Genomic DNA, 21876 nt, shown 5'->3' with positions numbered 1-21876 from the left:
CCAGACTATAGAAAGACTACAGTTAAACCAACATTCCACTGGTTCTCATTTCCAGATGATCCTGTATCACAGAACACAATAAGGAAAAGATATATTCAAAATGAACAAGAACTATCCCTATTTACACTGTGGGCCAAAGTCAATCACCAATTGAAGCTGATAATTTTTTTTTCTTTTAGATCTAGTTTTGCCAATCCTAAAAAAAATTGTTAGATAATACAGTTATACCATCTGCATAGTTATACTTTTCCCAAGAAAGAAAGAAAAAAAAAACCTACCAATAAAGGCACTGAAGTGCTGTGGCTTGCTTTCTGAACCAGCTTTGATGACCGCCATTTTTTTTTTATATAAGCTAGTGAAAGGTCACATCAAAAGATGAAATAGAATCCAATCCAAAAAGACTGGACCCCAAAAGGCACTGCTCAAACTACTTATCTGGAATGCTCAAAATGCAGTCTCTTCATTTGCCTTCCCCTAATGGACCATTCGATATTTAATGACATTTGCTGTATGTTGTACAAAAGGACCTACAGGCTGAGGTGAATAGAGCTCTCCACACAACCAAAATGTAAATCTGGAAAATGGGTTTTGACTGCATATCACTTACACAGATATGACATAGCACCTTCAGTCAGGCCAAGATTCAACAATACTATTATACCAAAAGACTAAGACCTTCAGGGAACCCTTCTACCTACACCCATTCTCAAACAAAGGCCTAAGCACACTCAGCAGGGGCAAAAAACAACAGAAGAAAATATTTCCAGAAAGGACTAGTTACAAACAGGAACAAACCTGGACTCTTTACTCACCATTTTAATACTGCTGCCAACTATAACAGATTAGAATCTGTACACACGACAAAGTGGAAAAAAGTCCCCAAATCAGTAATTTCAGCAAAAAAAGGTACTAAGGATTACTACAATTAACAATGCTACAATAAAAACAATGGCGAACAGGGATTTGGCACCACATTTACAAAGTAAAAGCATGCACTGTTATTAATACACTTTAGATGTTTTCCAACAGAAAAGGCCAATGGAAGATGGAAAACAAGGGGCACCTTTTACAGAACTCCCTATGACTGAGGCAAAACAAGCAAGAATCAAAGTGGTCAATTTAGCAGACATGTAGCAGCAAAGTCACTGGTTCTGTTTGGAATTTAGCAAGTTGCATTTCGCAGCCGCCTTGGGTGCGTCTCTATCCAAGAAGCTGACATTATCTAGTAATTTATCTAGTAATTTGGTAATCAGCATAAACCAGGTTAACCTTCAACCACAAGCTTAAAAAAAGAGAACTAGAATCTTATTATAGAACTCATCAATGTAATTACCATTCAGAAACCATAATGGTATTTTGAACAGGATAGTAACATAAATTTCATCCAAAAAAGTTATAATTAGAGCCCCAATAACTGTAAAGAATTAAGTAACTATGGAAATACTATATTCTGACCATACCAAGAGTTAAAAACAAAGAGTTCCTACTAAGAGGAATATTTTCAAGATGATCTGGTCACATCATGTGCATAGTTAATATTGTTTGTGTTTTAATAAAGATTCTTTCACAAAGAAAATTTAGTGAAGTTTTCTTCCTTTGATGAAAAAAAAAACTTATAAAATGAACTACTGATGGTTTGTCAAAAAGAAAAAAAAAAAGAGGAAGCTACATATTGAAGTTCTGGAATGCAGCACCTTAACTTCATATCTGCCCTAAACATTCGAGATTGTGAAATCCAAGTGATGTCTTGATGATCAAATCATACTTTACAGCTGTTTCAATTCCAATGTCTGACTTTAGCATCTCGTGTCAATTAAGAGTTCCCTAATACAGAAGATTGTGCTAAAGAGTGCTAAGATTCTGCATGCCGCTGCCATTCCCTGGTCCCGTTCATGCTTGTAGCTGCCCAATGAGACAGCAAAAGAAGTCTGGTCTCAACACTCCACACTGTAATAACTAGAAAAGAAGAACATTTGTAATTAGAAAAAGTTTACAAAGTCAAGAGATATCACTACAGCACTACAACCAAATTGTTCAAGGTTTTACCTTTTATTAACATCCACACTCTTCAATAAAGTCCACACTCCTTTAAGTTGTTTTTAATGATGACATCTGTAACAGCATCAAAAACAAACTGCACATTCTTGGTGTCTGTGGCACAGGTGAAGTGGGTGTAGATCTCCTTCGTATCTTTTCTTCTGTTCAGATCTTCAAACTGGCACTGAATGTAAGCAGCTGCTTCTTCATATGTATTGGAACCTGAGGCAAACACCCAACATTCTCAGTTCAAATTATAACACCTGTCTGGACTCAAGTAAGTCACGCCATCACCACTTACTTATGCAGAGAGGGAATATAACCCAATTTAAATAAATAGATTTCTATTTTTCTATAATCACTATGTTTTTCTTGAGTGAAGAATCTCATTATAAGTAAAACAAAATTATCACAAAGATTCAGGAAAGCAAAATTTTTAAGTTTCTCTTTCTCTTTCATTTAGAATTTTTAGCTAAAAAGTCTAGAGAGTATAAAAGGAAATTAGGGAAGTAGGAGGATGCATTTCTAGAAGAACACAATCGTTTAAAAGGTCAGAGAGCTTGTGCTCCTTAGAGTGATGTTGAAATAAACAATCCAAAAAGGTAAGTCATGCTTCTTTTTAAAATCATTCCAGTTTTAACGGAGCTTAGCCTCAGCGCCTTACAGAAATAGTTTAAATAACTAAAGGTAAACCAGTAGATGCAAAAGGGAAAGGGGCCTGAATTGTATACTTTTAAATGGTGAATTTTATGGTATATGAATTATATCTCAATAAATCTGTTATTTCTTCAAAGAGGGGGACCAGAAAGTAAACCCTATTTCAACAACATTTGTAATTAACACTCAATCACCTGCTTCCTACACAATCTCCGTCTACTTTTGAGTTTTCAGAACAGCCTTAGAAACTGGCTGCAGAGCCAGGGAAAATCAACAAAGACAACACACAGTCATTCCTGTGAACTTGGCGCTATTTTTAGTGACATTAAGCATGACAAAAAAACCAACATGAAAGTATATAAAGAAGACTAAATAACAAAGAAAAGCTTAAGAAAGAAACTACTATTTAAACAATATTTAACGGCAGGAAGACAGCTTGGTAGGTGCCTGAAATAGATTTACTGAGATGTGCAGAACCTCTGTAAATTAAAGGAGACAGATGACTGAAACATGATTTTTGTCTGGTAGGAACAGATACTGATACTTGGGAAATGAAGACTGTGAGAATCCTTGAGAAGAATGAAGTCAGTGGAAGACAGACTTTTAAGTTCACTCCGCCTCCCACCCAAAAATGGATATGATACTGAGGACTCTTTGTTATGTGTGAAGATTCCCAGCTGAAACATTAATGTCAATCCTTCACTTGTCTTAAGTAAGATTTTTCTGATCCTTCTTTCTCTAGAGCGGGCCAGGGCAGTAACTGGATGCTCTGGGTTAAATGGTGCAGGTTGTGGAGGAGTCCCCGGGATTTTCCACATCTCTGTCCCTCCACCCACATCCCGGCCGCAGGGGTCCAGTTCAAACTGACCCAACCCTCCACTTTCTCTTTGCAGGCAAACTGTGTGTGACCGCGCCTGCAGCAGCTTTTGCCATCCGTGCACCAGGACCCAGGGAGGAAGAACCAGCAGCTCCCCATCCCCTCCCCTACCATTTCAGGGACCCTTCAGGGAATCGTTTTAGGGTTCCCACTGACTTCTAAGAAGGATGCATGCCCCTCTCTCACCCCAGCTTGGGCGGCCACCTGTCTTTACCAAGGTGACCCTTCTCCCATGACCCTGTGGTGCCTCGAGTCCTCTGGGAATGGCGCGGAAGGGATGCAGAGCCAGTGGGGGACCTTGGGGTCTGCGGAAGAGCCATCCCCAGAGGCGGAGCATCTGGCAAGGGCCCTGCGTGAACTTAGTCACACAGGTTGGTACTGGGGAAGTATGACTGTTAAGGAAGCCAAAGAGAAATTAAAACAGGCACCAGAAGGAACTTTCTTGATTAGAGACAGTTCGCATTCAGACTACCGACTAACAATATGTGAAAACATCAGCTGAACCAACTAATCTTCGCACGGAATATCAAGATGGGAAATTTAGATTGGACTCTATCATATGTGTCAAGTCCAAGCTTAAACAATTTGACAGGGTGGTTCCTCTGATCGACTACTATGTTCAGATGCGCAAGGATAAGTGGATGGGCCCAGAAGCCCCCAGGAACAGCACTGTTCACCTTTATCTGACCAAACTGCTCTACACATCAGCACCAGCTCTGCAGCATCTCTGCAGACTCACCATTAACAAATGTACCGGTACCACCTGGGGACTGCCTTTACCAACAAGACGAAAAGATTACTTGGAAGAATATAAATTCCAGGTATAAGCCTTTCTCTTTTTCTAAACATGCCTCCTATAGAGTATCTCCGAATGCAGCTATGTAAAAGAGAACCAAAACTTGAGTAGCGGCTCTGGGTAACTACGCTGAATTCTAAGAACAGATGAAGTCAATCTAATTTAAACGAGTGGCGAGGTAGCTAGGTATTTAAAGTTCCCCCAAATATTTTCACCTGAGTGATGCTTCCCTTCCTAAGGCTGACCAAGATCAGTTGATCTTTTTAAGTTAAAACGTCCCCAGTAAAGGCTGATGGAACATTTTATCAGAACTTTTTGCTTTTCTGAGGTTCCTTTCTGTTAGGTGGAAGGTCCCAGCACTAGTAGTAGAGAAAGAGCTCCACTTAGGAGTGCCGAAGAAGTAGAAGGAGCCAAACTGACACAGGCTTAACTTCATTTTTGTATGCCTGGTGATCAGAGTTTGTTTTAGGACATTTGATATTATGCATCCTGATGTACTTAGGAGATTTGTTAAACAGATACGCTTGTGAGTATTCATCCTTCATTTTATGCAATTAACCAAATCAACCAAAAAAAGTGACCATGAAATCCTGTATTTGTCTTTTTACTACAGGTATGAACTCTCTCATGTGAATGAGTACTGTAGTAATCCATTTCAAGGGAGCCTTATTTCAGAAATATTTCAAACTGGTGCAAATGCAAAAGACTTCTTTTCCTTTAAGGCTACAGACAAGAATGCCATGCTATACAGATGCAACTCAATCTCTGTTAATAAAACCACATAGATAGAGACATTTTACCCTTTGAAGTAGCTGTGTCCCACAACCTGTTGCCAGTGATTTTTTTTGGAAACGGCTTTAGAATACCAAATTGTACACTCTAAATATATGCAGTTTATTGTTTAAAAAAAAAAAAAGAAAGAAATTTTGAAGTGGTCTAACCATGGACATTAGCAATTGCCTCCCTTCTACCATGTAGAATACTTTGACTTAATTTTCTTCCAGATACAGGGGGATACCTGCCTGTTTTTCAAAGCATTTATTTACTGCTGTTACTATTTGATTAGACTGTATTAAATAAAAAAAAAAAACCTGACTTTCAAAAAAAAAAAAAACAAAAAAGATTGTTCTCCCATTCTAAATCTTGACTACTTTCTATAAACTTACCCAACTCTCACCTCCCTTCTCACTCTGAACAGATGACCACATTTCCTAACTCCCTGAGAAAACAGAGGCCACAGGGCTTTAAACTATGTCTCAACTTTTCAGCCCACCACCTTACTTAAAAAGCTATCTACAGCTGCACTTATTTGCACCCTTGGTCTTAGAGATGTCTTCCTTCTGGTTCAAAATTCAACTGCTCTTTTTTTTAAAATTGAAGTGAAATTCACATAACATGCAATAAGTTTACAATACAGTGGCATTAGTATAGTCACATGTCATACAATCACCACCTCTCTTTAGTTTCAAACTTTTCCACCACCACCCCAGAAAAACATCCCATTCCTATTAAGTAATCATTCCTCATTCCCCTTGTGCCAATTTCCTGACAACCACCAACCAATCTGCTTTCTGCGTCTATGGATTTGCCTATTTGGGATATATCATATAAAGGGGATCACACAAATGTAACGTTTTCTGTTTGGCTTCTTTCATTTAGTATAAAGTTTATGGCGTTCATCAAAGTTGTAGCATTATCAGTACTTTATTCCTTTTTATAGCTAAATAATATTCCATTGTGTGGATATACCAATTTGTTTATCCATTCATCCTAGACTCTTGATTCCTTCTTTTCCCACCTGCTTACAAATCTTGCTCCGTCAATTACATCCACTTTTTATAACTTCTCTTTTGCTTTATGATCTTACCTCTAAGCCTATAAACATTTTTTTAATTACTTAATTTATTTATTTATTATTTTTTTGGGGGGTACACCAAGTTCAATCATCTGTTTTTATACACATATCCCTGTATTCCCTCCCTCCCTCGAGTCCCCACCCTCCCCATCCCAGTCCTCTAAGGCATCTTCCATCCTCAAGTTGAACTCCCTTTGTTATACAACAACTTCCCACTGGCTATCTATTTTACAGTTGGTAGTATACATATGTCTGTGTTACTTTCTCGCTTCGTCTCAGCTTCCCCTTCACCCCCTGCCCCCTCCCAAACCTCGAGTTCTCCAGTCCATTCTCTGCATCTCTGTCCTTGTTCTTGTCACTGAGTTCATCAGTACCATTTTTAGATTCCGTATATGTGAGTTAGCATACAATATTTGTCTTTCTCTTTCTGACTTACTTCACTCTGTATGACAGACTATAGGTCTATCCACCTCATTACATATAGCTCCATCTCATCCCTTTTTATAGCTGAGTAATATTCCATTGTATACATATACCACATCTTCTTTATCCATTCATTTGTTGATGGGCATTTTGGTTGCTTCCATGTCCCGGCTATTGTAAATAGAGCTGCAATAAATATTATGGTACATGTTTCTTTTGGGATTATGGTTTTCTTTGGGTATATGCCCAGTAGTGGGATTACTGGATCATATGGTAGTTCTATTTGTAGTTTTTTAAGGAACCTCCAAATTGTTTTCCATAGTGGCTGTACCAACTTACATTCCCACCAACAGTGCAGGAGAGTTCCCTTTTCTCCACACCGTCTCCAACATTTGTTGTTTCCAGATTTTGTGATGATGGCCATTCTGATAGGTGTGAGGTGATACCTCATTGTGGCTTTGACTTGCATTTCTCTGATGATTAGTGATGTTTCATGTGTTTGTTGGCCATCTGTTAAGCCTATAAACATTTAAAGATCTCTCCCTCTCCTGTAATCTAAGCTGCTCAAGAGGAAGCTACACTTGTCTTCATTTCTTCATTTCCCACTCAGTAACTCACTGGTCCTGGCTCTACTCTCATCATTCCACTGATATGCTCTCCATAACAGTCAATGATCTCCAGACTGCTAACTCCAGAGGCCATTTTTTCAAAATGTATTTACTTATCTGCATATGACATTGTTGACCACGCCTCACTATGTAAACTCTTCTTAGTTTTGGATACTTTGGCTTTCCAGACTCTTCTCTTTGTAGCTTCTCTTTGTATCCTATACAAACATTTCTTTCTCTCCTGCCAATAAAGGCTGCTATTCACTCTCATTCTATTCTTTTCTCTCCTCATTCTATATCATCACCCTAGGTCACCTCATCCATTTCCATGTTGTATTTACACCTGATCCCAAATCAGTATCTGTTACTAATCTGTAACCTCTCCCCAAGCTCCAATGCCACATATATAACTATCTGTTAGATATTTCTATTAGGATGTTCCACAGATACCTCAAAATCAACACATTCTTAAATATGAATTCGGATCACAGTACTGGCACCCAATTAGGACAGAACTCTGGGAATACCTTTGACTCTTCCCACTTCCTTACCCTAGCTACACCCTTTCACATTTATAAGCATTTATATAATAAATGCTTATTATATAAAGCATTTACAGTGTCTGCTCAGTTAACAAGAGGTACCCTTTCCTCGAAATACTCAATTCTGATGTAAAGGTCATAGTGGCACATGACCTTTGTGTCCCTAACCTCGACTGATTGAGCTAAGGGTTTTTGGCTGACTTAACCTTAGCCAGAATCTCTCTCTCTTAGGAATCTGAACCTTTGGCCAACCAATCCCAGTCCAGCCTGGTCTTTTAAATGGAGGAGATATAGAAACTGTGCCAGGGCCATCTTTTATCACATAAACTGAGCAACAGAGAAAGATGGTAAGCAGAGAAAGAAGAATAGAGAAGACACAGAGAGGAAAGAATGGGAAAAGAAGTGCTTCCAGGGTTCTTGACAAATACTTCCTAATTCTAATTGCATTCTTGAGAATTGTCTGCATTCTTGTCCTTGACTTCTACGATATATCCCTGTACCTTCACCAAAAGTTTCTACTTGTACCCTAAGAGAGTCCTTACTAATTCAACTCCCCTACTATCTATTTTTATAGCTATCTATCGCTATCTATTGCATAATCTTTCTAAATCAGTTTCTACTACATCATGTAAGCACCCCCCTGTCTCAGCATGGGATACAACGCACTCCACGAGCATCCTTGCCCAATTCTCCAACCACTCCTTCTCACCACTTTAAGCTCCAGCAATACCAAATTCCTCCTAGGTTTCAGAACAAATCATGTCATTTTTAACTCCATATTTTCATATATGCTATTTCCTCTTCCTACAATGTTTTTATTCCCCCATCTGCCTGATGATTTCTAGTTCATTCTCTTACTATCTCACTCCAAGTGTCATTTCCTCTAGAAAAAGATTACACTGATCCCATTGAGGTAAGCACTTCTGCTCTTCTATTAATAGAACATTTTATTCTAAAATAAAATTCTTTACATGTGTATCTCCCTCTATTTCTACAACTAATGTCAGTTTCTTGAGTGTAATAACTGCACCTTATCCTTGTACTTTGTAAATATATTTATACCAAATTTTGATTTTTAACTTTGTCTAAAAAAAATGAGGACAGAAATATAAAATAAACATGTAAACTTGATTATGTCTGGAATAACACTTTAGGCTTAAGGGGTCTTAATCACATGCTTCGTGTTGATACCACTACCAGTGAACACTCTCCATAAGGAGACACACACAATGTTCAAACCAAAGACAGTTGTAGGAAGGTCACTAAAGTTTTGATCCAAGAGGTGTATCTCCAACAAAATCTTTCATGATCCCTTACCTGTGTATTCTGGATAACAGATAGTTAATGGACTCCTCTTTATTTTTTCCTCAAAAAGATCTTTCTTGTTAAGGAACAGAATGATGGAAGTGTCTGTAAACCATTTGTTGTTACAAATGCTATCAAACAGTTTCATGCTTTCATGCATTCGGTTCTGAAAAAGAAACAAAGGGTGACAGGTCAGAAGCAAAAAGCAAAAGTAGATTAACTGTTAATGAAAAACAGAAAAAAGGCGTTTTTTTTTTTGGCAGTGCCACTGGGCATGCAGGATCTTAGTTCCCCGACTGGGGATCAAACCCATGCCCCCTGCAGTGGAAACGTGAAGTTCTAACCACTGGACCACCAGGGAAATCCCAGACCAAGAAGTTTTAAAAGCACTGACGGGCAATCATGGAAACAAGTAAGACACTGACAACACAAAAGCTGAGTCAGTCCTCATTTTTATAATTTTTGGAGGTTGAGGGCTGGGAATAAGGATTGCCTAACAAGAGGACTTAATCCTGCCCACACACTCAATGTGCTGTCACATCTCCTAAGGTTAATAGGGCATGGATGAATATTCTTAAAATCCAATCTCACTGATGAGGAGAAAAATTAAGGATGTTAAGTTCTGGTTCAATGAGTAAATGGATGCACAAAATCTTCCTGAGAGTTATTTCCCATTTCCTGCCTGCATTAGACAGGTCTTTTATTTTCCAGAAGCTCCAACATACCATCTCCTCATCTTCAGCCAGAACAAGGTCATAATCACTGAGGGCCACACAGAAGATAATTGCTGTCACTCCCTCAAAACAGTGAATCCACTTTTTTCGTTCTGATCTTTGGCCACCTACATCAAACATCCTGAGTATGGGGAAAGAAAGCACAATTTCAGCAAGGTCACGCACACACACCCCCCTAAACTGAAATGGTTAGGGAACTTCCCACTGTTGCATATGCAAAACCCCATTTACAATAGAAAAGACAAACAAGGAGCAGATAAAATGTGGTAAAAATAATTATCTGTGGTTAAACGTAAGAGAGAACAATATGTGAAAATAAAATTTAGGAACAATCAAAATTCTCATTTTAGATAAAAAGTTGAGCCTCCTCACTATCAAAGCTGTCAGACGTGCCAAAAATCAGCAGACTAAGCACTGAAATGGATTAAAGGAGGGAAAAAAAGACAGGAAAAATGAAGAGCTGAACAATACAACTTAAGATAGTAACTATAATAACTAACATTTGCCAGACACTACCGTAAACATCTTAAAGTATATTAACTCATTTAACCCTCATGACACTCCTGTCAGTACTATCACCTGCATTTTACAGATGAAGAAACTGAGGCACAGATATGTTAAATAATTTGTCCAAGGGAATACGACTAACAAATGGGGACTGGAACTCTAACTCCAGCACCCAAGCTGGTACCCACAACACTATTCTACCTCTCAAAATGGTTTATCTCTTTACTTAAAAACAAAAGAACAATGAAAAAATTTTAATCCCCACACTGCATTCTGTTTCCTTAACTACAGTGTTTCAAAACTTTGTTTTCCTTACTTTTTGTTTTTCTTTTTTTAATTGAGGTATAATTGAGATACATTTTTTTTTTTACTTTAAGGAAAACATTTTAGAGATTAATTATGGAAAAAAGTAAATTATATTTTATGGGAGGACTCTTAAGGACCCAATATCTAAACACAAAACTAATAATTCTCAACTCCAAGTATTATTTAACCTAATTAATAATAACAAAGTCTCAACTGCTCACACAGTTTATGTTCCACTTCAGATTAGTTTTTAGTCTGCTACTCCCTTCTGGGGGGCTTACTTGATATCCTGAATCAACTGCTGAACTTCTGTCAGCAGTGTCCTTCTATAGTAAAAGGAGGACCTGCACTGCTTTGTCTTTTAACTGGTACTAGGGTCTGAGGAGGTATGCATACAAATGGTTAGCTACTCTTAAGATACATGTTTGATGACAATGATAAAATGTTTTAACGTTAAACTCTGCCAAGCTGGTTCAGTGTGTCAGATCTACAGTGACTAAGGGTCTATTTCCAGAGAATTTTCCCCCTAGAGACTGGGAGAAATAAGAGATAGTTGAATAATTACTCAATATATGTTTGAAAGAGAATAGTCATCTCTTCATGACCCAACTTTTTCTTTTGGCTGATCTTACCCAATTCTTCTCAACCTTTAGTCCTGACACCTGGAATGAGGCAATCACAAGTTGGTTCTAATACAAGGTCATATTAGAGGTTTTAGGAAAGCTAACATCACATATTTCACCATGGACCTTTCAAGGTCAGATACACACTGGTACATCAATAATTTCAGTCTGCTCCAGCATTTCTTTCTATAAAGTCCAAAAAACTGGTAGAACATTCTGAAGTTCCCAAAGTGGGCTTTTCACACATATTAACATTTATAGTATCATTCACTAACAGATCAACATTTTATAAACATTACCTCAAAACTGAGAGGCAAGTAAGCAATTACACAATGCCTTGCATATAGTAGATGCTCAATAAATGTTTGAATAAATGGATAGTGGTTTTGCCTAGAGAGAAGAGGAAAAGGAAGAAGTGATAGTACTTCATAACAAGATATCTACAAGCCAACAATAAAGTGGGTGCAGTACCTTAATTAGATGTGGCTATTGATCCTGACATAAGAAGACCAACTGGATTTACCTAACTAAAGACCAATCTATGACATCAACAAGAAAGTTTTCCCACACTAAATAAATAAAGGTCATGACATATAATTATAAATGGGTTACTAATCTTATAGCACACAAAGAAACACGTCTTTCTTATGGTTTCATGGGTGATAATCAATGGAGACTGCTATTCTTGTTAAACAAATTCATCAGTACTATGATAAACAGCTCCTCTATTCTAAAAATATTCAGCTGAACTGCTATTTTTCTCCAACGGTTTTCAAATCTGTTTTGGTGTATTAAGATTTCAAGACCTCAACTGGTATCTAGTAATACCTAAACCCTGTGTGGACTTTGCAAATCCTATGAAGAAATTTTCTTTACAGAAAATAAAACAGAGAATCCGAGTTAGAAGTTAATTATATTTGCATGTAACTATCACATTCTATATACAAGCATAATGAAGTACCTAAAAAGGACATCATATATTGAAGGGGGAAAGTTTACTCCTAATCTCAAAGGTCACAAAAGCAGAAACAGGAACCAAAAAGTTCTATTATTTACAAAAGATCATTAACACAGAGACAAGCTGAAGCCCGTTCTAGAATTACTAATGCTGATGAGAAAATCCCCTGCATCAGAATACTAGAATTTTCTCTCTCTAAAACAACTGTTTAATGTCATCATACCTCCACAAAATACCTCTCCACCCCTAGATCACTATCCCATTCTGCACTGTCTTAGGGACTATGTTGTGCATAATACCGTGCACAAATCAAAGGCCATGACAGTATTAGCTTCATTCTAGGAAACTTAAAGAGAAGTGTGATCCAATAAGAAAGGACTGACACTGGTGAGATAAGCATTTCTATTTTAATATCAAAACGCCAGAACAAAGCCACAGAAACTAAACCAAAATACTAGCTTTCTATCCTTTTAGTACTGTTGTTACCCTTCTAAACAACAAACATTCAATACCTGTTTTGGCGATTCCAATAAAAAAGCAGCTGAAAAGAATAAAATTAAAAATAAAATAAATTGGTAACTATATGATTACTTTTATTGATACATAAGTTACAATTTAATTTTCGTTTAAATTCCTCCAGATAGAAAAAATATTTGATGCTATTTGGAGAAAGAAGAAACTTTTGGGCCCCCATTCAGTTAAAACAGTCAAATAATGGCTGATGAATACAATTATAAGTTTCTAAATCAAAGAATATTGCCTAGAGAAATTTTACCTTAATTAAGAGACACTAACTAAAGGAAAGATACTTGTGCTTGGCATATCTAGAAAAAGGCTAATGACTTACTTGAAGTATAGGTCTTTGAAAGTGAAATGTGTTTCCACAATGCCTGTGGTCTTCACTCTTGTCCGCAGAACATCTTGCTGAGTTGGAATGTAGTTGGTTTGGGATATTCTATCCAAATCATTTAGGTAACTAAGTAAGTAAAATACACATTTATTTTCACCTAGTGCAGCCAACCATGTGCACAAGTCAACAGACTAAACCAGTTCGTTGCCAAAAGCAGATTCTGAACTTGTCACTAAAGTAGCAGAACAAATCAGATCTTCAGTATCACAGAAACGAGAAAAAAATGTGAACCTAGCATAGGATAATTAAAGTAGGTTCCATATACACTATATAAAAATGGTTTTAATTCTACCAAAACTAAATGGTGAAAGCCAGTTAAAAACAAACATACATGGAAATGCTATTCTTAATAAAGAAAGATTCCTGAAATTTAATACTGAATTGTGTCGGGAGCCGTCTGGACAAGCCAATGCTGTGACAAGGTCACCAGGCTCCAAGGAGGACCGCAAGGCAAGAACTCCTTGGAAGGGCATTTCGGAGCAGGAGGATTGCAAGGCCACCGCTCTGCAAGGACAGACCCCAGACCATCTCCACCCATTTTACATTCTGTTCTTTGTTTCTTTGTAATACTACGCTTACCAGCCACTTCCCCTCCCTGTTTCTAAGTCCCCAGGAAAGAACCAGGGTTTGACACATTCTTCCTCCGTGTCTGCCCCACCAAGTCCCCTCCCACCACTCCTTGGTGGAAAAGGCGGGCACCTCAGGCTACTAAATGCTGGAGAGAAGGGAGGGGTGGCTCTTTTTGTAATGCTCATGATTGCACCAGGCATAAGTATAGACGTAGACATTAGGCATAGGTATGGTGCTAAGGGCTATAGTTTGCTTAGATATAAGGTTAAGAAGTTATTTACATATGTTTACCTCTGAGTCACAAGGTTTGCAAGCCAAAACTGACGAAAGAAAGAAACTGGTAGATGCTGAGGGAAGATATGCTCTGCCATAAAAGATTTTTTCTGAGATATGTTTACTCTATAAACACACAAAGCTCTGACAATAAAGAGAGATCCTGCATAGCCGACACAGGCCTCCCCGTCTCTTCCTTTCGCCGACGCCCCTCATCCCTTGGGTACTCCTGGACCCGCCGGAGCTTGACTTCGGCAGAATTGCAGTATTGCACAGTACCAAACCTAACCAAATCAACTCTGCATTGCACAGTACCAAAACCTAACCAAAACAAAAGCCCTCAGACATTTAAAGTTAATGGGTCATTTGTATGTCTAAACATTTGTTAGGACATTAGAAAATGCTGTTTGAATTACTAAAATTAAAAAGAACTACTAAGCTCAATAAGAATGAGTATTTCCTGTTTTCATTCATGAAACAGAAAAGTTATAGGTTTATTTTTTTTAATCTAAGCCAAAAACAATACCTCCAAAAAAACTTCATTTGTCCAGTGAAATAATTTAGACTGCTTCAAAGCTAAATTAAATTCTTCACAATTTCAGTGTTCCCAAAGATTTTTTTTAATAGGTGATGCCATAATAAGTGAATCATTAATGATCTTCTATAAAACTAAGTACCATCATTAATGTTAAGGAATCAGTCAAGCTTAGATCAACAATTATGAAAAAAAAACCTATAAATCACGTGTCTTCAGGTGTAGTTAGAGGATGCAGAGCTTACTGAATGTATGTTAAAAAAAATTATAATCTAGTATTGATGACTACTAGGAGAATTATTTAAACTACCAATATCTGCAACTAAAAAATATTATTAAGAAATGGGCAAGAATCCTGAAATGTTTCTAAAGTCAAGTTTTCATTTAAAAAACAAGCTAAGTTTTTCAAATATCATTTAATTTCTTCTTATAACAATTTAAGCTGGAATGATAGGAAAAGTAGGAAAATATAATACTGGAGAAAATACCTTAATGCTTACAAATGTCTTCATTCAGTACAGAGATGGATATAGGTAACAAGAATTCAATAAGCCCCCCCAAAAGCACATTAAGAAAAAAAAACACATTCTGAATATAGATCTTATAAACAAATGCACTGTAAAAGAAACAACAGATTCACTTTGGTGTACCTCAAAAGCTGGTACAAAAGTGTAAAGCAATTATATTCCAATAAAGAGCTTTAAAAAAAAAAAGAAGCAATATAGGACAACATATAATAAATAGCTTAACAGAAGTATTAATTATAAATTCTCTAAAACTATGTAACACTCTAATTTCCTTAATAAGGATGCTTCAACTTCATCCCAAGACTCAACACTCTCTTTTTATACAAAGTCTACTTTATAAGTGGTGACTAGGATCAGAGAACTCCACAGAGCAGCCCACCAACTGTGTGCATAAAAGGGATATCACAATTTTGATTTCCCTTGCTAGCTGGCAATCAATGCAAAGCCCTTATGCAAAGGGAATTTGCTGAGTTGGAAGAGATCCAGGATTCAGCTGCAATAGATCTCTCCTCTTTCATTTGTTTACTGTAAATGACCAGAGTTACTTTCATGATGCCAAGTCTCCCATTTACATTCCAAGAGGAAATATTTTTCTCCAAGTCATACACAATGGCCAAAGGCTCCATAACCCTAAACTGAAACAATCTTTATGAGGGGATCCCACAGAATTCTCAGAGTGTCTGTTCCTTGAATATTTCCTTAAGAATGGGCACTGAACTTTCTCTAGGCTTACCAAGTTACTTTCTGTTTTAGTTTCACAGAGAAAAACTACTTACTATGAAGCAGAATCATTGAGCTGATATTCCCTGGATCTGCTGAAGCAAGCTTGCACACCACCATCTCTCCATAACCGTTTAATCACTCCTGCTAATTCTGGGGTCATGACTCCTTCCTCAGCACTGCCAGCTAAAACAAATAATTGCCGGGCATCATCCTAAAGAAAGCAGTTAAAGGAGAGAGAGAGATGATTCTCCATTTCTTACAGACTAAGAGTCTTTTTAACACACACACAGATATACATTATATGTTATATTACTTAAAAGAGATATTAAAGAGACCCTTTCCTGGGTCTCTGACAGAGTGCAGTCTGACAGAATTTACAATGAAGTCTGTCCCCCTTCTCACATCACTATAGTTAGAAGTGCAGAACTGAGCTGAAGAATGATTTCACTCCCACTCCCACTTCACACACCACCATCCCCTGAAAAGATCTCTTCTGACTGTCCTACAAACCTCCATCCTGGTTACTCATGATTTTTTTTTGACAGAAAAAAACTGGTCTGTGAGACAGGCACATGTAACCCATTCTTATTCTGTTAAAGGAAGCCTACAATAAAAATAGAAATGAAAATACTAGCACATAAGAGGTAAAGTCTAAACACATCAAAGGGAGTAAAACATTAATCAAGTTTAAGGAATCAGTGTTCTCTTTTTCCCCTTTTAATTTCAGACAGAGGAACAGGAAGAAGAGACTGAAGCATTTAAGAAGTCTGGAAGTCTAGTGGAGGAAACAAATCCCTAAGGGAAGAATTCAAACAGTCTCTAGGTTCCCCAAAGGTATAATAATCCTCTAAATAAGAGAGAGGAAGGGACTTCCCTGGCGGTCCCATGGTAAAGACTCTGCGCTCCCAATGCAGGGTACACGGGTTCAATCCCTGGTCGGGGAACTAAGATCCCTCATGCCGTGCAGTGTGGCCAGAAAAAAATAAATAAATAACTAAATAAGAGAAGAAGACAAGCAGAAGGAAAAAAAGAAAGTAACAGGGAGATTTGATCAAAACTGTGAGTCACAGACATAGCTTTATAAGTGCTTGTAGTTTTTAAAACTAAGATATGTGAGAGGTATACAGGACAGAAAGGGCTATGAGAATTGTGATTGCTTTGCTTTATTCTACCCAGCCCTGCTTGTCAGGTACTTTAAAAATAAACATTGGTTTCATGGGATGATTTTCCCACCTCAAATCTAATATTTACCTGCCTCAGATTTCCAAATAACTATAAAAATGCAACTACTAAAAAAAACATATACTGGGTAAAGCAGAAGTAAAGGGGGACGGGGAGCAATCAACTGTATTACGAGTAGTCATCAGACAATAAACTAGCAAGCAAAAAGCATTTCAGACCATAGGTGAAATCACAAACAAAAACTCCTAAGACTTGTATATGCCCAAAACTTGTGCATCAACCCAAGCACAACAAACCAAAACTAAGCACAGTGCACTCCAATTAATTCTGCCAAACTCCGGGTCCTCAGCATTAATGGATTTTGCTGAGTAATATTCTTCCTTTGAGATGCTTTCCAGTATTCTTCCTAGCAATACGTTAGACCCAATCCTCTCAAAGAAACTTCATCTAATATCTATATTCCCCTCTTCTCTTTTCAGAGATAAAAATTTTAAATAAAGGAACAAATGAGAAAAGCTGAAAATTACAAATTGGTAACATACTCAACAGTGGGCATGTCCTTCTATTTATACAGTATGGTGCTTTATTTAACATTTAAAGACTTTATAGTCCCTTGGTTCTGAAATTTGACCTATACTCATGCAAGTATTCAAAACCTCAATGAGTATTACTTTTTTTTTAAATACCATGATTCTAATTTTAGAAACTTTAAAATAGAGAGAGAGCTATTGCTACATATTTTTGCTATCCTGACTTCGTAAAGTTTTAGGATGCAGTATTTTTCCCTTACCACTTAATCCCTTCCACAGACCTACTCCTGCTTACCCAGAATAAACCCTCTTTTATAGGTCTATAAAGAGGGCCCTCTTTACAGTGAACTGCATACCTCCACCCTTAAGCAGATATGAGAAAGCAACCTATCCCACACTCAGCTCTATGCTTTTCCACTGACTCTCCAGCCAACTATAAAAAACCAGAGAAAGATAAGAGAGGAGCTATAAACATAAATCCTTACGTATGAAAGAAAAAAAGAGAAACTTCAAAAAATTATATGAGGTTGTAGATTAGGATGAATAGATGCTGGAGGGCTAAATGACTCAGGAGGCCTGAGAGGAATTAATAAGGTCAACTGTATCTGGTAACACAGCAGTGTTAGGACCCAGAGATTAATGATATTGATTTGATAAAGGAAAGAAATGAAAGGAGGAGGGATACTATGGTGTGAATGTTTGTGTCCCTCTCAAACTCCTACGTTGAAATCCTAAGGTCCAAGTGATGTTTTAGGAGATAGAGCCTCTGGGAGATGCTTAGATCATTGGCGTGGTGCCCTCATGAGTGGGATTAGTGCCCTTATAAAAGAGACCACAGAGTGATCCCTTCCCCTCCTGCCAAGTGAGGACACAGCAAGAAGTCTGCAACCTGGAAGAGGGCCCTAACCAACCCATGCTGGCACCCAGATCTCAGGCTTGCAGCCTTCAGAAGTGTGAGGAATAAATTTCTGTTGTTTATAAGCTACTGAATCTGTGGTATTTTATTACAGCAGCCTGAACAGACTAAGACAGAATATGTCAACTGCATCTGGTGACACAGGAATGATAGGACTCCAAGATTAATAACAACTAATTTGATACTGGAAAGAAAGGAAAAGAGGAGGGATGGCCAAGAGGTAGAAAGGAGGTCAGACAGAGGGTAAGAAATAAAAAAGGAGGAAACTAAGAGAATAAGTAAATAACTGAGAAGGAGAAAAAGCCAACAAAGAGAGGGAAGAGAATAAATACAGCATTACTAACCAGCTATTGGATACAGCAAGTACAACAGAGAAAGAGTTGGGTGATAGGATGGAATGAAAAAAGAGAGGAAGAAAATAAGAACACAAAAAAGAGCTGGTAGAAAGAGGGTATGGGGAACAAAGGCAGATGAGAGAAGGGATAGAAAGGAATAAGACTAAAATACTTTGTTTATTCTTACCTTAGCTATCACATTTTTCCTGTTCAGAGGCTCAGAAAAATAGTCTCTAATGTTTGTGATATGGAACCTTTTTACAAAAATGTAGAAGTCATGCCCCACATATTCCTCTTCACTTCTTTTGCTCCTCTTCTCTCCAATCATTTTACAACCCTTACTTTAGCTCCCTTTCCTTTATGGCACCGCTAGATTTCCTAACATAATACTATCCAATTATAACCATCCTTTTATTATTTTTCCCTCCAACAATTTCCCCACTTAATTACTGAATATTAATTTGCATTTAAGAAGTTGAGAGTTGCTTAGAAGAGCTCTTAAGCTACTTCACAGACATACAGGCTTTGCCTTTCCAGGCAGTCTCCCCAAGTCACTTCCTTTCATTGCCCATAGCACCTAAGTATGACACTGAACACAGCTGATGACTCCCTTAGTTCTAGGAAAGTATTCTATACATTCCCAGCCTTCTCTTGGAATTTAGCTGATGATGATATAAAAAATTCCCTGCATCAAACATCCTAATTTACAAATTAGACATTCAGTGCCCACTAAGTATTATAATCAATTAACGCAACTTTTGAATATCTAACATGTGCAAGAATTAAAATAGGACATGGTATAATCCAATTCTATAGTTTACAGTACGATGTAGTATACGGATACAGTCTTCTTGAATACCGGAAAACTGCCTCTAAAATCGACTTAGTGTTCAGGTCCGCACCAAGTTTACTGTGGGAGACCGATATCTGCCTTTAATCTCTACACCTCAGAAATCAGAGCTACATATCATGACAACCTTTTTTAGATTATTTCAATTTACTACCATTTACTACTATAAAAGTCAATAGTGCTGTAAAAGCAGCAAGTGACTAAAACAGTTACCACAAAAACTTACAGTATATACACAGAATCCTATTTCCTAGACTTATCTTTATGGTAGTAATCTAATATCTCCTAAAGCAGATTGCTAACAGGTCTCAAATGAGCAGACAGTACTCTGCTAACATCTTATCTTGTTGCTTACATTTACTTTCCTAACACATGAAGCAAATTTTGCTTAACTGCATCTACTGAAAAAGAGCAAGTAAAGAGGAAATGCAAAACACTTACTGCTCTGGCAGCTTCCCCAAAGTCAATCTTTAGCCGTCCCATGGCTCTTATAATTGCAATGATGGACTGTATAGTATTGCTGTAGACAACTACTTTATACTGTTTACATTCTTCCTCTGAATAGCCATCCTCATGAATGATTCTTTAAAAAGAAGAAAACCACAAATCATTACCATGGACCTGAAATGAAAAGACACAATGGACTTTTATGCATTATGAAGAAACGTAGTTTTACAAAAGACCATGTTTCAGCTTACTTCATCTGTTTCACGATGGTGCTTTTACCAGATTCTCCAGCACCTGAAAGAAAAGAAAACCAGACTTTGAATTCATCTGTAATCCAGCTCAAAAGTATGAAATCAACATAAGTGATAATTCTAGATTAACGGAAACCACAGATCCTCAGGAAAACTTTGGTGAGGTTTTCCATCTATCAGGAAAAACTACAAAGCTTCTCCATTAGAGATTTTACTTTCTTTATATAACTCAGCAACCAAATATAAATCACTGAAAGTGCCCCAGAGCCATCTTGATACCATTTGTGTAAAGTAGGTACTATAAAGGAGATATAGCAACATAAACACCTCTAGGAACTCCTCCTCTACATGAAACATCATGCATGATATAGGCACTGAACACAGGCAAAAATGAAATGATTATCTTTTGGCTTTTTCACTTTTATTAATTCTTCTGTTGATATCCATGGACCCGAGAAGCAGCAATCCTCTCAGCCATGAGACTAAAGAGTTCAAAACAGAAGCAGAGGAGGCATTGTCCCTATCATTTTTCTGCTGTATACCCCCTCAAGACCACATTTCCCTCCTCACCCAGCTGGAATCACTTTAACAAACACAAATGTCAGACCGGCCCCCTGAACTCCTTGACATTCCATCCACACTTCCCTAGTCAATTCATTCTCCCAACCTTCCAAAATGCCTATCTGATATCTCCTCCTCTCTCTCAAACCTCACAAACCCCTTCCCACTCTGACTCTCAACTAATGATCCTGCCTCCCTCTTACTGGAAAAAGCAAAGCACTCTGAAAAGATTATCTCATTTTTCCATAACCAAACTCACCAATCTATCTGCACCTCCATTCATCTCTACCTTCATCAGTGGATGAACTATCTCTGCCAGTGTCTAAGACTAACCACCTCCAATTGTGCACTTATCCACCTCAAACCTACTGAAGGTCTTGGCTGCTACAATGATCCCATGTGACTCAAATATCATCGAGTTTTCTCTACCCACTGGGTCACTCTCATCAGTATACAAACTTGCGATACTATCTTCCATCTTAAAATCAACACAAACACACCCACTTCCCATCTTTCCTTGACTCCACAAATCTTCCTCTAGCTACCACTCCATTTTTTTTCTCCCTCTTTATAGCGAAACCCCTCTGAGTTATCTACATATACATGTTTTCCAATTCTGTACCAACCAATTCTCTCCATAACACACTCCAATCAGGTGTTCATATACACTACTCTACCGAACCCACTTCTCAAGGTCTCCAACAACTTTCCTCTTAGCAAATCCAATGGTCAATTCTCAGTCCTCATCTTACTCAAACTCTCAAGCAGAATTTGTCCAAGTTGATGACTTCTCTTGAAATATTTCTTCACTAGGCAAGCTTCTACACCCCACATCCTACTGGTGTGACTCCTACCCCACTCCTTCTCAGTGTCCTCCCTCCTGTCTCTGAATTCTAAAGGTTGTATTGCTTCAGAGCTCCTTCCTTGGACCTTTTCTCTATCTACATTCATTCTCTAGGTCATCTCATCTAACCTCATGGTTTTAAACATCACTCATAAACGGATAACAGCTATCATCTAGTGAGTACTACATGCCAG

At 37.7% G+C, this 21876-nt stretch overlaps 1 protein-coding gene and 1 pseudogene across 1 annotated transcript in view; one reads left to right on the top strand and one right to left on the bottom strand.

Annotated features, from left to right (window-relative positions):
• Positions 1–772: 772 nt before the first annotated feature.
• Positions 773–21876, bottom strand: part of GNAI3 (G protein subunit alpha i3) — a 40332-nt gene continuing 19228 nt past the window's right edge. The window contains exons 2-9 of the mRNA XM_057726711.1: positions 20278–20320; positions 20021–20162; positions 15820–15977; positions 13076–13204; positions 9826–9955; positions 9113–9266; positions 2047–2259; positions 773–1956 (exon numbers count right to left, since the gene is read on the bottom strand). Of these exons, the coding sequence (XP_057582694.1) occupies positions 2069–2259; positions 9113–9266; positions 9826–9955; positions 13076–13204; positions 15820–15977; positions 20021–20162; positions 20278–20320 (947 nt within the window). The 3' untranslated portion in view covers positions 773–1956; positions 2047–2068. The remainder of the gene's footprint in view (positions 1957–2046; positions 2260–9112; positions 9267–9825; positions 9956–13075; positions 13205–15819; positions 15978–20020; positions 20163–20277; positions 20321–21876) is intronic.
• Positions 3804–4398, top strand: LOC130848360 (suppressor of cytokine signaling 2-like; annotated as a pseudogene).

This window comes from Hippopotamus amphibius, chromosome 1, assembly GCF_030028045.1.
Source record: "Hippopotamus amphibius kiboko isolate mHipAmp2 chromosome 1, mHipAmp2.hap2, whole genome shotgun sequence".
NCBI lineage: Eukaryota > Metazoa > Chordata > Mammalia > Artiodactyla > Hippopotamidae > Hippopotamus > Hippopotamus amphibius.
Note: the sequence above shows the minus strand (reverse complement) of the source record. Positions and strands in the feature narration are given on the sequence as shown.